The sequence below is a fragment of the Pungitius pungitius genome, chromosome 3 (genome assembly GCF_949316345.1).
Source record: "Pungitius pungitius chromosome 3, fPunPun2.1, whole genome shotgun sequence".
Taxonomy (NCBI): domain Eukaryota; kingdom Metazoa; phylum Chordata; class Actinopteri; order Perciformes; family Gasterosteidae; genus Pungitius; species Pungitius pungitius.
Window position 1 is genome coordinate 27738192 of NC_084902.1, and position 13774 is coordinate 27751965.

Below are 13774 nucleotides of genomic sequence, written 5' to 3' on the forward strand. Positions count from 1 at the left end.
CGCAGCACGGGGAGTAAATCATGAATCACACTTGTACGTTTTTTTTGAATGGGGCGGGAAGGGGGGGGGGGGGGGGAGAGGAGAAGCAGGGGAGACGATTATTATTTCTGTGGTGGCCGATCGAAGCAGCATCCTCGCCATAGAGTCTGATAATACATCATGCATATGTCACCTTGCACTCATCTTCTCTTGTGGTGAACACACAGGGACCCTTTGTGACGTTGTGTCCTCGCAAAGAAGACAGGACGCCTGCAGCTGACGGGGGGGGGGGGGGGGGGTTCCAAGAGAGAAGCCTCTTTTCACCCATTTTTCCTTTTCACATACCATTTAGCCCACATGCTCTAAAAATGAAAGGACGCTGTGATTTGTTTTGGGACTGTCTCGTCTCCTGCCTCGGGGGGGGGGGGGGGGGGGGAAACGGCGGGATTTTCACACTTGACTTGTTTTTGTCGTATATATATTTTTGGCCGCCAGTCCTCCTGAGGCGTTCGACAGACACTTTCCCATTCAGGCGCTTTCCATTCAACAAAATGGCACTGCATAAACAGAGCGTACGGGACTCATTCAAACCAGCCGCCCGCCAGGTGACCCGCGTCCCTCAATGTCACAGGTGGCATTCAGACACCTGAGAGCGAAAGGAAATCGGGATTCCGGGAGCAGCGCGGATGCATGCAAAGTTGCACAGGACGTGGTTAATAGTGAAATCACGTAGCGTGGGCTACACACACACGCACACACACACACACACACACACAGACCAACCTGTTGGGATGTGGTTGAGCGCCGACGTCTTGAGAACCTCCAGCGGCTGCTCCTTCCCCAGGATCCCCTCTGCGGGAGAGAGAGCACACTCCGCTTCAAATATGGTCCGCAGCATTGAGACGAGCTTCCAGCGACCCGCCGCGTCTGATGGATGCGGACGGTCCGGGGGGGGGGGGGTGGGGGGTGGGGGGCGGGAAAGGCGGGCTTCAGGTCATCTGCAACGCTGCCGGCACGTACCGCGCCGCGGCTACCGCCGCCCGAGCAGCTGCCCGGTGCATGACCAGCGGGAAAGGGGGGGTAGTGTGTGTGTGTGTGTGTGTGTGGGTGGTGGGGGGGGGGGTGGATAGAGGAGCGAGCTGCGAGGCGGCGTGAAAGAAGCCCGGAGTCAGAGGGATGGGCGAGCATCGGCTCCCCGCGCGCTCGCCTGCGAGAGGAAGGACGGCGCGGCTCGACTGACACCGCCTGTGCTCTGCATAGCAAATGTGGCTGGCAGCGTCAGCAGAGAGGGATGAAGGGGAGGGACGGAGGGGAGGGCTGTGGAGAGTAGGAGGGGGGGGGGGGGAGAGCGTGGTAAAAATAGCTCACCCTTTTGTGTATAACGGCACATGCGGAGAACGCACACACATGCAGACACAAAGACACACTGCTGTTGCCTCTCTCCGGTGTTTTTGTGCATGTGTGTGTGTGTGTGTGTGTGTGTGTGTGTGTAGGCTGTAATCATAGTGGCAACATGAAAAGGCTTTTGTAGCTGCTGAGCCCTGGGAAGACATGGCTATAAAAAGCAGCGACAGAGAAGGGTGTTGGATGGAGGAGGAGAGGGGGAGGAGAGGTAAGGAGGGGGGAGAGAGAGGAGAGGGGAGGTGATGAGGATGAAGCGACGGAGGAAAAACAACAAAAAGGGCCAAAAGGGGGAGGAGGGGGGTGGCGGTGGGGTTGTAATTAACATGCATCTCGTCTGCACACCGATCTACTGACACACGCACTCTCTACATGTGTGTGTGTGTGTGTGTATTTTTAGAAATCATAAGCACCTCATCCATGTGGATATATAGATGTTTCTATATATATATATATATATACAGATAATATATATATATAATTATGCTGAGCACGAGGCTGAAAGACATCAAACATGCAATTATTCCTTTGGATGGGAGATGAAAACCGGTGTAAAATCCCTTCGGAGGAAAACAGGCAAGCGTCTATTTCTGGAATTCTCTCTGGACCAGACACACACACACACACACACACACACAAACACAATTAATTAGCCAGGGGTCCGTAGGATGCGTCGTTCTATGTTTATCATTATGTGCGTGCGTTGGTCTCACACCACCTTGCATGAATGGCTGCGGCCGCCCCCCCCCCCCCCCCTCTTGAGGACCCGGGTGTGGACGCACTTTTACTCCCCTCAATCCTCCCTGTCGGTAGCTGCCAGGTTTTTACCGGCTGACGTGTGATAACAGAGAAAAACAAACAACCAGCCTTAAAGCCAGACGGGTCACATGTGGGGCCTCGTGGCGACACGCGAGTCTCCCAATCGAATGTTGAAAAAAAAAAAAAAAAAAAAGTCGGGTTGGTGACGCCGCCGCAACGTCGCCGCCTCCCTCAAAACCAACACGCCGATGCAAGCCGACACCTCGAGACGAGTCGATTCAAATGGGAAGCACGCGCTGCCGGATCTCGCCATGTAAATGTGAGAGGACACCTGTGGCTTTTGGGAGTAACTCTACGCTGCGTTTTGCACGAAACCAAAAGCTTTACATCTTCGACTTTGATTGTGGTGAACTGGGGGGGGCGGGGGCGTCTCTGTCTGCGGTTAGTTGGATAAATAGCGTATAGGGTTACAGTCCGGGCCCCATGGCGGAAACCAGAGGCGCACGGAGAGGCAGCGCAGGTGTGTTACAAACACACACACACACACACACACAAACCGGGGGGGGGCCGAGGCGCATGGCAAACACTCAGGGAAATTCGCGGGGGAAAATTCCTTATACCTTTGAAACTGGTTCCATCAATCTGAAATGTAGCCTAGTTACCCAGCAGCCCCCCCCCCTTCCTCCTCCTCCTCCTCCTCCTGTCCTCCCTCCTCTCCCCTCCCTCCATCCTCCTCTCATCTCCGGTCCCGCTGGGCGAGCATCGGGGAGCTATAAATAGCCTCCCCCCCCCCCCCCCCTCGGGCGGGGAGTCGGTCGGTCGGGCCCGAGCGGCCGCGCGTGGAAAGAGCGTGTTTTTTTTCGCTCGGGACGCAGCGGCGCCGCGCTACATGGCGGCGCTCTCCGTCTGCTGCCTTGACGAACGCCGTTTTGTGACACGCCGAGGACGGGGGGGGGGGGGGGGGGGGCCTTTGTCGTGCGGGAGAGAGCGAGGTGTGTGTCCCGTCCTGCCTCTGTGGCGTTGTTGTCTTGTTTGTTTACAAAGGGGGAGAAAAGGGAGGCAGGAGGCCGCGGCCTCATTACATTCAGGGCACTCCCCGTGTCTGGCTGCTTCGTCCAGGGTGACTCCAGTGAGCAAGGTGAACGCGACGGGGACAACACGATTAATCAAACGCGCCTCTCCTTGAAGAGCCCCCCCCCCTCCTCCTCCAAAGCACCGTCTGACGTCACGGCCCCTGATGAAAGAGTATGGGTGACCCCTGTGTGGGGCCCCAACAGTTTGCGTCTCACGAAACACTCGGGAGACAATGGAGCCTAAAAGCTTGTGTCCCTCGTGTCACGCCGGGAGACTCGGGTAATTCAACTTGGCGTGGAGTGCCAGTGCTGCTTTGTGTGACATAAAATCACAAATGAGTTGGGAATTGGTAATTAGACAGGGAGAGGAGGGGGGGCGGGGGGGGTGAATGTGGTACGTCCAGAACACATTAAAGTCATGAGGTCAGTGACCCATTGGGGAGAGTTGTTGGAGCTAGAAGTGAATCACAAAGAGCTATTGACTGCAGTTCAGATTCATGAATCTAATATGACCCTGGATGAGGATTTGTTTGATTTATTTATTAGCAGATGCTCTGCTTTGCTCACCTTCAACCTCAGTGAAGCCAGGACGGCCATGTTGGAAGCAGGGATCTCTGTCCCTAACCAGCTGTTTGGGCCCAGTGCATTCTGGGATCGACCGCAAGGAACACCTTTGACATACGCAGAATGCTCTTCATCGATTCAGTTGATGACTTGCACGAGGGCCGCTTCTCGATGGCGTCCCGGGCCTAATGCCTCACAAAGAACAGCACCCGCAGGATGCTCCGCAGCTACTACTCAACAGGTGCGCCCTCTTCATTTGAGGGACCTTGGCGCTTGAGCAGCGTGGCGCGCCGCGTCAAAAAGGCAGGCAGAGTGCTGCGAGGGGGGGGGGGGGGGGGGGGGGGGGGCGTGTGTAAACCCTAATCGCCGCTGACGGCTCGCTGGCAGAACACGGTGTATCCCGTTTCCCCGGCCCGGCACCAGACAAAAGGCGAGGGGACAAAAGACGCGTCCCGTCCTTTTCATTAGCTCATGTTCCCTCTCCGCTGCCTCTGTCCCAACACCAATTAAAAATAGAGCCCAGGCCGATGGCTGCGGGCCGCGATTGGCCGCTTGTTGTTTGGAGGGGGGGGATGGGTGTGGCGGGATCAGTGCTGTGCTCTATTTGCACAAGGACAAAGCAGAGCTTGTGCATGTAGGGGGTCGCTGGTTGCACAAGAAGAGCCGCCACCCCCCCCCCGCCCTCCTCCCTCGGCGGGTTTGTTCTGGGACGGTTTGTCATGTTCAGCCAACTTGGTGGCACATGGAAGGGCCGGCGAACTGTCTGGCTGGCAGCGGGCGGCGGCGCTTTGCAATCTGCCACCAGGAGAGAACCCCAAAAAAAGTGTGTGTGTGTGGGGAAAAACACACGAGTGGACGACGGTAGGCAAACGGGACAATATGGCCGGGATTCCCCCCCCCCGGACGAGGCCCGAGCATCAGCCCGTCGTCTGCTCGGAAACAAAGCGCTCAGTCGTGAAGAGGAGCGTCCACGCGGGGGCCCGGATGTCATGGCTGACATGTTTGTTCGCCTGTCGTGCGCGCTCGCTTCCATCGTGCGTGTGTGTGTGTGTGTGTGTGTGTGTGTGTTTCTAAAAATAGACGCAGGGATAGGGCCCTCTTTATTGAAGTGAAAACGTTTAACCCCTTCCAGCCCCTCCCCCCCGGGATTCAGGCAGCATAACGTTCGAGTAAGAGGATGAAAGAGGATGAATGGTCGGACCATTGTGCCCTGTGGCCTTGTGTGTTCTTGTCTCTAACGGCAACCGCTTCTTTTGAGAAGGTCAAGCCCCCCCTCCCCCCTCGCCTAACTTCTGGACCGGCGAGGCCTGCGTCTTGCTCAAGGACACTTCTGTCATCCTGGGGGACGGGAAAGTGTGTCTCATTCACTTTGCTACCACCAGGCAGCGGTGCCCCCGCTCGCCAGTCTGCTCCCATCTGGGCGCCACTGCCGCACCGTTAATGGAACCCGGCAGGTGTAATAAGAAGGAAATCCACAATATGGATTTATAGGCGTCCGGAGGTCCGCACTGCGCTGCGCTGCTTACCAAACAAAGGGGCCGAGTTAGTCGGATTACGAAAATAATGAAGCTTTTGGTCTGTTCACAGCATTTAGCATCTATGCCCCCCCCCCCCACCACCACCACCACCACCCCATTGCTGAGAGGTGGGTTTTGCGAGCACGGAAACACTTAAAAAGGAATAACCCGTGAGTGCTTCCCGACGCCAAAGCAGCGGCGGCGCGGCGGGTTCCGGTTTCACAGCGACGAGCCGAAGCCACCGAGAGGTCGCTGACCGAAAACATGTTTTAAATAAAAAGGAGCGCATGTTGAGGTCACGTGGGGGATGACATAAAACTGTCTAGCTACAGCTCTTTTTTTTTCTTATTTCAGGAGTGTTTTCAGATCAATGTCCCTTCACAATAAAACACATTGTGACATTATCTCCTAAACCTCACTCCTTCCTGTTTACTTCATCTCTCCCTCACGTTTCGCGTCCTATCTAAAGGCTGCATCAAACCATGCAGCTTGCTTTCAACTTTCGAAATCGCCGAGCCTTCGAGGAACAGAGTGACGTGTCATAAAAGCCATAAAAGGCCTCTCCCGCCCACGCGCTGCACAACAAAGCAACAGAAATGTGATCTGTGGAGTTCAAAACCTGCTGCATGACTGCTTTGGAAAGTGGTTGGTGGAACGGGCAGATTTGACACATTTGCATAGAACAATTTAAAGTTCAACGCGCTCATTCATTAATAACTGCATGCAGTGTGTATCAGCGTGTGTGTGTGTGTGTGTGTGGAAGACTCATGACTCAGTTCTCGCTCCGGTGGTAAACGACTCTCCTCGGTTGGACGGTGCACTTCTGAATGCCAGCATCAGTCAGTGACCCGCCGGCGGCGCCCTGCGGCACCCGATACCCGATATCGATACCGAGGCTCGTGGACCGACAGGTGCGAAGATTTAGGTGTGCTTTTTTTTGGGGGACTGAGGCTTTTTCGAGTTGATTGTCCTGTTTCTGCCTTTTTATCAGTGTGAGCTGGTGCCGTATCGGCTCCGCTTATCGGCCTGACGCGGCGCCAGGGTCGTGACCCCCTTTTGTTCGGGGACATAAAAACACAACAAAGGTTTTTTTTTTTTTTTTACGTTTCACTTTGCTGGGCGGAGCATTGTGGTAAATGTTTAATCTAAAAATCCTGCTGCCGCTGTAATAGAGAAAATGAGTCCTGGATCAAAAGCGTGCGTGCTGGTAAGCTCATTTACAGATTAGGAAAAACAGCACAGAAGCAAGCGGGGCACACACAGACACACACAGACACACACACGCACACACACACATAGACACACACACACACACACACAGAGGAATATGCTTTGAGGTCGAGTACACCATTGAAAATAAGTGCACAGAAACCTCAGGACGAAGACAAATTGGCAGCTTTACACCACAAATGGTGTGAAATGGTTTGATGGAACTCGTTAGAAAAAGCTCAATTCCACAGGTGATCAGCAGGAAAACCCTGAGGGGCAAATTTCCTCCCATCTTCATCCTTTTATAGCAGATGAATCAAACTGAAGTCAACGAAAGTGGAACAAACTGCTCATTCGCACTCCTGAAAATATCACAAGAAAAGCGCAGAGAGGCCACAGTGTTGCACTTTTTTTTCTTTCTCCGTTTCACATTTTTCATCCAACAAGTGTGTCTCTAAGCTGTCATTCAAGGAAGAGAAACAACACCTCGATTCCACGCCCCCACTTGGCGGCGCCCCGAGGACCGAGGCGGTCCAGCAGCTGCTGGTACCAGTCCTTTCCCCCGGACTCGCAGAACATGGCGGCTATTCTGGTTCTGTGGTGAGAGGCGGGTTGTGGGTCTGGGGGAGGGGGGGAGGGGGGCTCGATCTAGTGATGTTTTGACAGGAGCTAATCTGCTCCATCAGCCAGACCAGAGGGAGGTAAGAAAATAAGGAAATAACAACGGAGGTGTCTGTTTTGACACTTTTTGAAAATAAGAATCATTATTGATTGATAGAATGTATGAGCAGGTGAACATCGTGTTGCATTGTGGGAAATGTAGGATCCATTGTTTTGGGATAGGGACAGAAATTCCGGATATCTTTTCCTCTGCTGCTACTACTATTTAGGCTATTCTTTAAAACAAAACGCTAAATGCCATTTATTCTCAGGTGTTTAAAGCCTCGAGGACCATCTTCTGAATGGCGTGTATCAACCCGAAGAACGTGCGTTGATCCTTGATGTTGCCGATCAACGCCCGTGGGTGGAGGAGACGAGTGAAGGTGCAAAGGGGCCCACAGCGGGTCGTCCAGCGATACCTGGTGAGCCGCGCGCTAATCCCAGGCCGATTTAAGGGCGTAATGAGATGGGGGCCCCACGGGGGGGGGGGCGCGTCAGCGAGGGACACCAAAGTGCGGGACGTCCTCTCGCCTGCACTCAGATGTCCCAGCGGAGAGGGGGGGGGGGGGGAGACGAACGAGGTCGCTGCTCCCGCAGGTTACCTCTGGCGGGGGTATTTATAGTGCACACACTCCCAGGTGTACAAAGTAAACACGGGCGACATTATCGGGTGCCACGGCGACCGCGCTGAACCCTTTGCGTCTGCCATCTGCTCGCGGAATAATTCATCAGCGCGCTGAAAGGGCGAGCTCCTGGGCGCAGCTTTGATTGGGTGTCAAAGAGGAGGGAGTACACTCTCTTGATGAGCTCCGTTATGGACCCGTCCTCTCCCTCCCCGCAGCTCATTCATATTGAATCGAGCCAATCAACGGCCGGGGGAAGGCAGATTAAAATGCTTTATTGCGTTTTTGGAGCGAGCCGCGAGCCGGTCTGCACTCAAGATCTAATTGTTGGCGTATATCAACGTGGCAGCGGGGAGATTTCCCGAATCAAGGAGCTGAAGTCTCATTACTCCCCACGCGGCAGTAAGCGCAAAAGGGGAGAAAAAAAAAGCTGTCTACAAAGTCCCTGCCTCTCTGCCACTTTTAAATCAAGCGCTAAACGTGATTTATTTTCAGCGTAATCTTGCAGATTTTAAAACAGCATCTGGTATTTGTGCACTTTCTGTGTGTGTCCCTGACGTGAAACTGTCGTGGAAAGTAAAGAGGGGTTTAATAAAAGGATGATTAGCTGATCCTTAACCCGCTGGGCTTTTAAATGAGGAATTAATTCCCCAGAACAGGAATGAACACATCTAATATAATCCAAGTCTCATAACCTGACAATCTGAAACACGTCTGGGTTGACAGTCCGACCCTCTGCTACTCGTCCGCGTGTGTGTGTGTGTGTTTTTAAATTGTACGGTTGAATGAGCTTTGACACGAATTCGCTGTTGTAAAAAAAGCGACCCGCGTTTACGTCAGTTCACCGAGGCGGAGGCGTCCCAGACAGTCCGAGCATCTTCGGTGACGTGGGCGGGGGAACCTCTTGTGAACACATTGGATTTAAAAAAAAAACACCCGAAACAAAAGCCGTTCAGTTGGATTGTTGGTTTTGTGACTTTGTGTGTCACTGGCTCGACAAAAGCGAAGTCAAACGTTTTAATTCCCGCCCCTTGAAACAAAACAAAAAAAGACGGACTGGCGCGGACAGGCCCGGGACTCGAGAAGATCGACGCAGCGAGTCGGATCTTACCTTGGTGGCTCTGTGACGTCATCGCTCACCGGTGGCCCGGGCGTTTGCAGGAGCGGGCGTGATTTAGGCCAAACGGGAAGCTGCAGACGTCCACATGTGTGTGTGTGTGAGATCGGGTCGATCAGACGCCGTTTCCGGTCCGTCGAAAGTCCTTCGAGGCCGGAAAAAGGAAGCAAACGTCCAGCGGCAGCAGCCAATCCCTCATGAGGCTTCTGACTCGGCTCCAATCAAAGAGCCGGCTTGTTGTCTAGCAACCTGTCGGGAGAGAATAAAAGAATAAAGAGCCGTTTACAGGTGGTGGCGCGTTTCTGTACATAACGCACAGTATTGATCTTTCAGCAACACCAACGATGAATTGAACTCACAACTTGCTGTTATCGACACGTCCACAGCATTTATTTTTTTCCTTTTTAACCTAACAAATTATGGAATTTGGCACGGCGCAGATCCAAGACCGGCGCCGAAAACTCAATACGACCTCGAGCTTATACTGCAAGAAACCTGCAAACCAATCGGGCGATAAATGGCTCGTCCCGGACGGTTTCTTTTCTGGCTCCAACGTCAAGAAAAAACATGGAAAAAGTATGATGCATTACTTTCACGGCAGAAGACGGGTGGAACCGCAGCGTTGGTGCCTGGAACACTTTACAGAGCAGAAACCTTGGATGCATGTATTTGTTCTGGAAATCTTCTCTTTTGTTTTTGTAAGTAACTATTTGGGTCTTTTGGGTGTTCCTGGATATAAATCATTGTTCTTTTTTTGGAAGGCCTGGAGCAGCAGTGTCACAAGTAATAGGGGCCCGGGGGGGCCAAGTGGGTGGGGGCCGGCGTGCATCTTCACGCCCTTGTCCGTCCGCGGAGGTCTCAGAGGTCCTCTAAAGCAGGACAGATGCATGCATGTGGGAGGGAGGGGAGGGAGCGTTTAAGGGGGTGGGGTCTTAAGACAAGAGGTCCAGACAGCCGCAGGACAAATTGTCGTGCCCCCCCAAAAAAAAAAGTCGGTCACTGCACAGTGCGAGTACACTTGCTCTTTGTGATGGAGAGGCGAGGCGGGGAAGGGCCGGGTGGGGTCGAACGTGTGTGTCACAGAGAGTAGCTGACACACCAGGGGGGGATGGGGGGGGGGGGGGTCTCCGAGGGCATCTCGTCTGGCCCGGGAGGGGCATTCATGTGTGCCATTGTCCCTTACTTGATGCAGGGTGACAGATCTGGGGAGACGGGCCCTGGAGCCCACAGTGAAGAAATAATAATAATAATAAACGGACATGGAAAATGGGTTCAAACACACAGTTGTGGTGGGAGTTTGCTTTAAAAAAAAAAAAGTAAATGCATATAACTTTATCATAATGACTAGCTGCTATATGTGCTTGTCATCCTGCACTTTAAACTGAAACTCTCTCACTAAACAGAAATCACCATCTACGCCGTTTACTCTACTGACAATTTAAACGAAATAATACAATATGCTGCTTTAAATGGTTGCTTTCTAAACAGCTCCAAACAACCCGTACGCCCCCATTCACAAAAAAAAAAGAAAGATTGACGCATGCAGAGAATTACCTCCGCCCACCGCGAGCCGTTCACACGCTCGCGCGGGCCTTGATTTTACGACTTTTTCCTCGCCAATAACACGCGGCACCAGGAGCGTGTTAGCGCCCCGCACGTTGCGTTTAAAGCGGGCTCGCCCGTGCACTAAAAATAGCTCAGCAACAATCGGCATAATAAACATCTCCTGCCCCCCCCCCCCCTCCCTCCCTCCCTCCCTTCCCTCGTTCCCTCGCTCCTTCCTTACTTTCACACTTCCCGCCCGCTACGACGCAATAAAACCGACTGCAACTCCTCAGCGAAACGCTAAAAAAAAAAAAAAAAAGAGGGAAGGTGTGAAAATGTTCCAACTAGAAAGTAGTAACGAGACGAAAGAGGAGAAATAATAATAAGACCCCCCCCCCTTCCCTCCTCCTCCTCCTCCTCTTCTCCCGGCCGGTTAGCCCGCCGCCGCAGGAGCAGAGAGGAAACTTCAGCCGGACATTGTTGTGATGAAGGGTTTTCCGCGCGTCGCATCCCCGAAACGCATCAAAGCGGCGCGAGGACTCACCGACGAAGGGAAGGCGCCGCGACATCTGTCCCGCAGGGCTCTTCTTCTTTGGGGATTTTATTCCTCTCCCATGTTGTTCTCTGGGGTTTCTCTCGCTCCCTCGCTTTCTCTCTCTCTCTCTCTCTCTCTCTCTCGGCGCAGGGTGGGGGGAGAGCTAGGGAGAGGTGGTGGTGGTGGAGGGGGGGGGACGCACAAGAAAATTCATCTCCTGACAGATTCCGCCATACTGGATTGTGGGTCACGTGGAGCGCCCCCTGCGTCTAGCGGTGTGATTGTGCGCGAGGACAGCAGCGGCATTACCACTCGGGGAAAGGAGAGTCGCGGCGGGGCGTGTCCCGCCGTCACGGCGAATGTCCCCGTGGCGGCGCGACGCAGCCGTTGTTTGTTTTTGATCAACTTTACGATGCGTTTCATCGCCTGCAACTGCTTGCGACTTGTCTTTGGTCCACAACAAAGCAAATGTATTGAGTATCATGAGAATACACAACGTTGTTAGAGTTTCTTTATGCGCCAGATAAAATAGATCCTCATGTTTTTTTGTGTTTTTTTCTATATAATACAGTATAAATATGCATATAATATTCATATTGGTATTTGGGGGACTTTAATATAACTTGATAGCAACATAGAGTCTTTTTATCCATTAAAAAACGTCCCTATCATACAATTACACACATTATAGCACACGTTATATGTTTACTATATAGCAATCTAATAACACCATCATGAGCATTAGTGTGCTTTATCAGAAAAATAGTGGCACTTACAGTTGTGTAAATAACCATATCATAACCAACCATAAATAATCGTTTTTTTATACTATGGTGTCATTATTAAGCTGCATAAAAACATTTGGTGTGAATAAAAACTGCAGATTATGGATTCATCAAAAATCAATATTGAAGGAAAGTTTTAGCAAGTGAAGCACCATAATCAACATTTCCACTGGTTGTGCCAAGATAAATAAATTCTGGCTTGTTGCAACATGAAACGACTTCGCCACTGCTTTCCCTAATGCAATAGGCCTATATTTCCATTACTTTATTTTTGAATATACATCTCTGCAGCCACCCACAGGCACTACTGCGGCCCCAGCGCCTGCTTGGGCTGACTTGATTATTGTAATATGCCAACCAGCTTCTGCAAAGGTTACATCTCTCGCTGGTACGTCTCATGCATGAATTCACACATTTTGGATCCGATTCTGGTCCTGAATGCACAGAGCCGACCCTCCAGAGGGCTGAACTTCATTTAATCGGCCTCAGTGCCGAGAGTCGAGCAAAGGTGAATAATTAACATCATGCTTCAAACCCTTCATCTCCCGTGAGGTCAAAGGTCAAGTGCAGTTGTAATATCCTTGGAATATTCGTTTTATGTTCGTACACTGTTTACAATCTGTTGGCATATTTGATCTTGAGCTTTTTTGGTCTGACGCGCAGCTCACAGTCACACCCTTCATTTGGCAATCGTGTTCATTTGAACTGGATCACAAAAAAATTAATTGTTACAATTATGTAGATGAACTGTTAATATTTGGCTCGGGTTTTGTCTAGTATCCTTTCCCCATTAATCGGATACTCATTACATTTTTAACAACCTATTCATACACGGCAGTCGAGCGTTTCCTCTTCCTGTTTAATCATTTTTAAAGCCTTGTGCTTCCTTTATTGTTGCCCAATGTAAACCGCCTGTCGTCAAGAGACGCAAAACAAATAAACATGCCTGCAACAATGCTTATTATTATTAGCTTGTCCCAGCGTGTAGTCCCCCCTGTCTGTTTTGAGCACAGGGGAGGCCGGTTGGGACAGCCGTATCCATAGCAACAGAGGTTTATCGTTGCGAGGATGAGATGCGGAGCATCGGTTACGTAAGGCGGCTGGTCTTGAAGGCATCTCTGATGTTGTGCTTGAGTAAGCTGCTTAGGGCTAAACCCTGAATGTCAGCAGACCCTCTCTATCTGTATAACAAACATAACATCGATAGCGTTATAATGATCATATGTTGGACATCACTTTTAAACCAAATAGGGAAAGAAAGCTAAATCTGCTTGTGAAGTGGTGGACGGAGCTAGCAGGCCTAAAATAAACCACACCAATAAAATCTAAAACTCATTCAAATGTCCATTGATTTGGCAATGTTCGTCAACAATGATTACTATCAAACTGTTAAATAATTTACGCAATCATTATATTCTGAAAGAGTGTGTCTTTAATTATATTGCAGGGGGGGGGGGGGGGTTCCCCATCACCTCCTTATGTTTAATGGCTTCAAAAGCTCCTGCACTAAAGAACCGTGCATGGCTCTGCAGAAAGAAACAAAACAACAGCCCCAAAAACACTAATCCCGAGGGATGGATGTTCCAAAAATACTTTAGAGGAGCAGGAGGGAGAGGGGGGGGGGGGGGGCAACATCTGGCTCGAAAGCCAACAAGCGGGCGCGCGTGTGTGCGCGCGGACCGCAGCTCCGCCACCGCAGCGGACACATCACACGCACGCGGGCTGCGGAGCGCTCATCACGGCCTGCTGTTAGTGGTTTGTGGAGGGGGGAGTGTGTGGGGGGGCACGTGAGCCGGTCGCAGGGTGCAGACGAGCTGCGGGACCTCCGCGTCGCAAAGCTCCGATGGAGGCGCGCTACGGGACCATGCAGGGCCTCCGACAGGGCGGGGGGGGGGGGGGGGGGGTGGGGGGGTGCGGGTCTTGTGTTCCCAACAAAAAAAAAAAACACAAGCAGAGTCGAGCCAGTTGGTCTAAAAAGTTTCCATCAAAGGCTCGCTGAGCCGCATG

At 51.9% G+C, this 13774-nt stretch overlaps 1 protein-coding gene across 2 annotated transcripts in view; it reads right to left on the reverse strand.

The window, feature by feature from the left end:
* Window positions 1-11208, reverse strand: part of LOC119198881 (histone deacetylase 4-like) — a 32081-nt gene extending 20873 nt beyond the window's left edge. The window contains exons 1-3 of one of the 2 annotated variants that reach the window (XM_037456579.2): window positions 10992-11208; window positions 8897-9151; window positions 763-831 (exon numbers count right to left, since the gene is read on the reverse strand). In XM_037456579.2, coding sequence (XP_037312476.2) covers window positions 763-831; window positions 8897-8918 — 91 coding nt within the window. In that variant the 5' untranslated portion in view covers window positions 8919-9151; window positions 10992-11208. Of the gene's footprint in view, window positions 1-762; window positions 912-8896; window positions 9152-10991 lie in introns of those variants that run through there. The other variant, XM_037456493.2, reaches the window with a different exon arrangement.
* Window positions 11209-13774: the final 2566 nt, after the last annotated feature.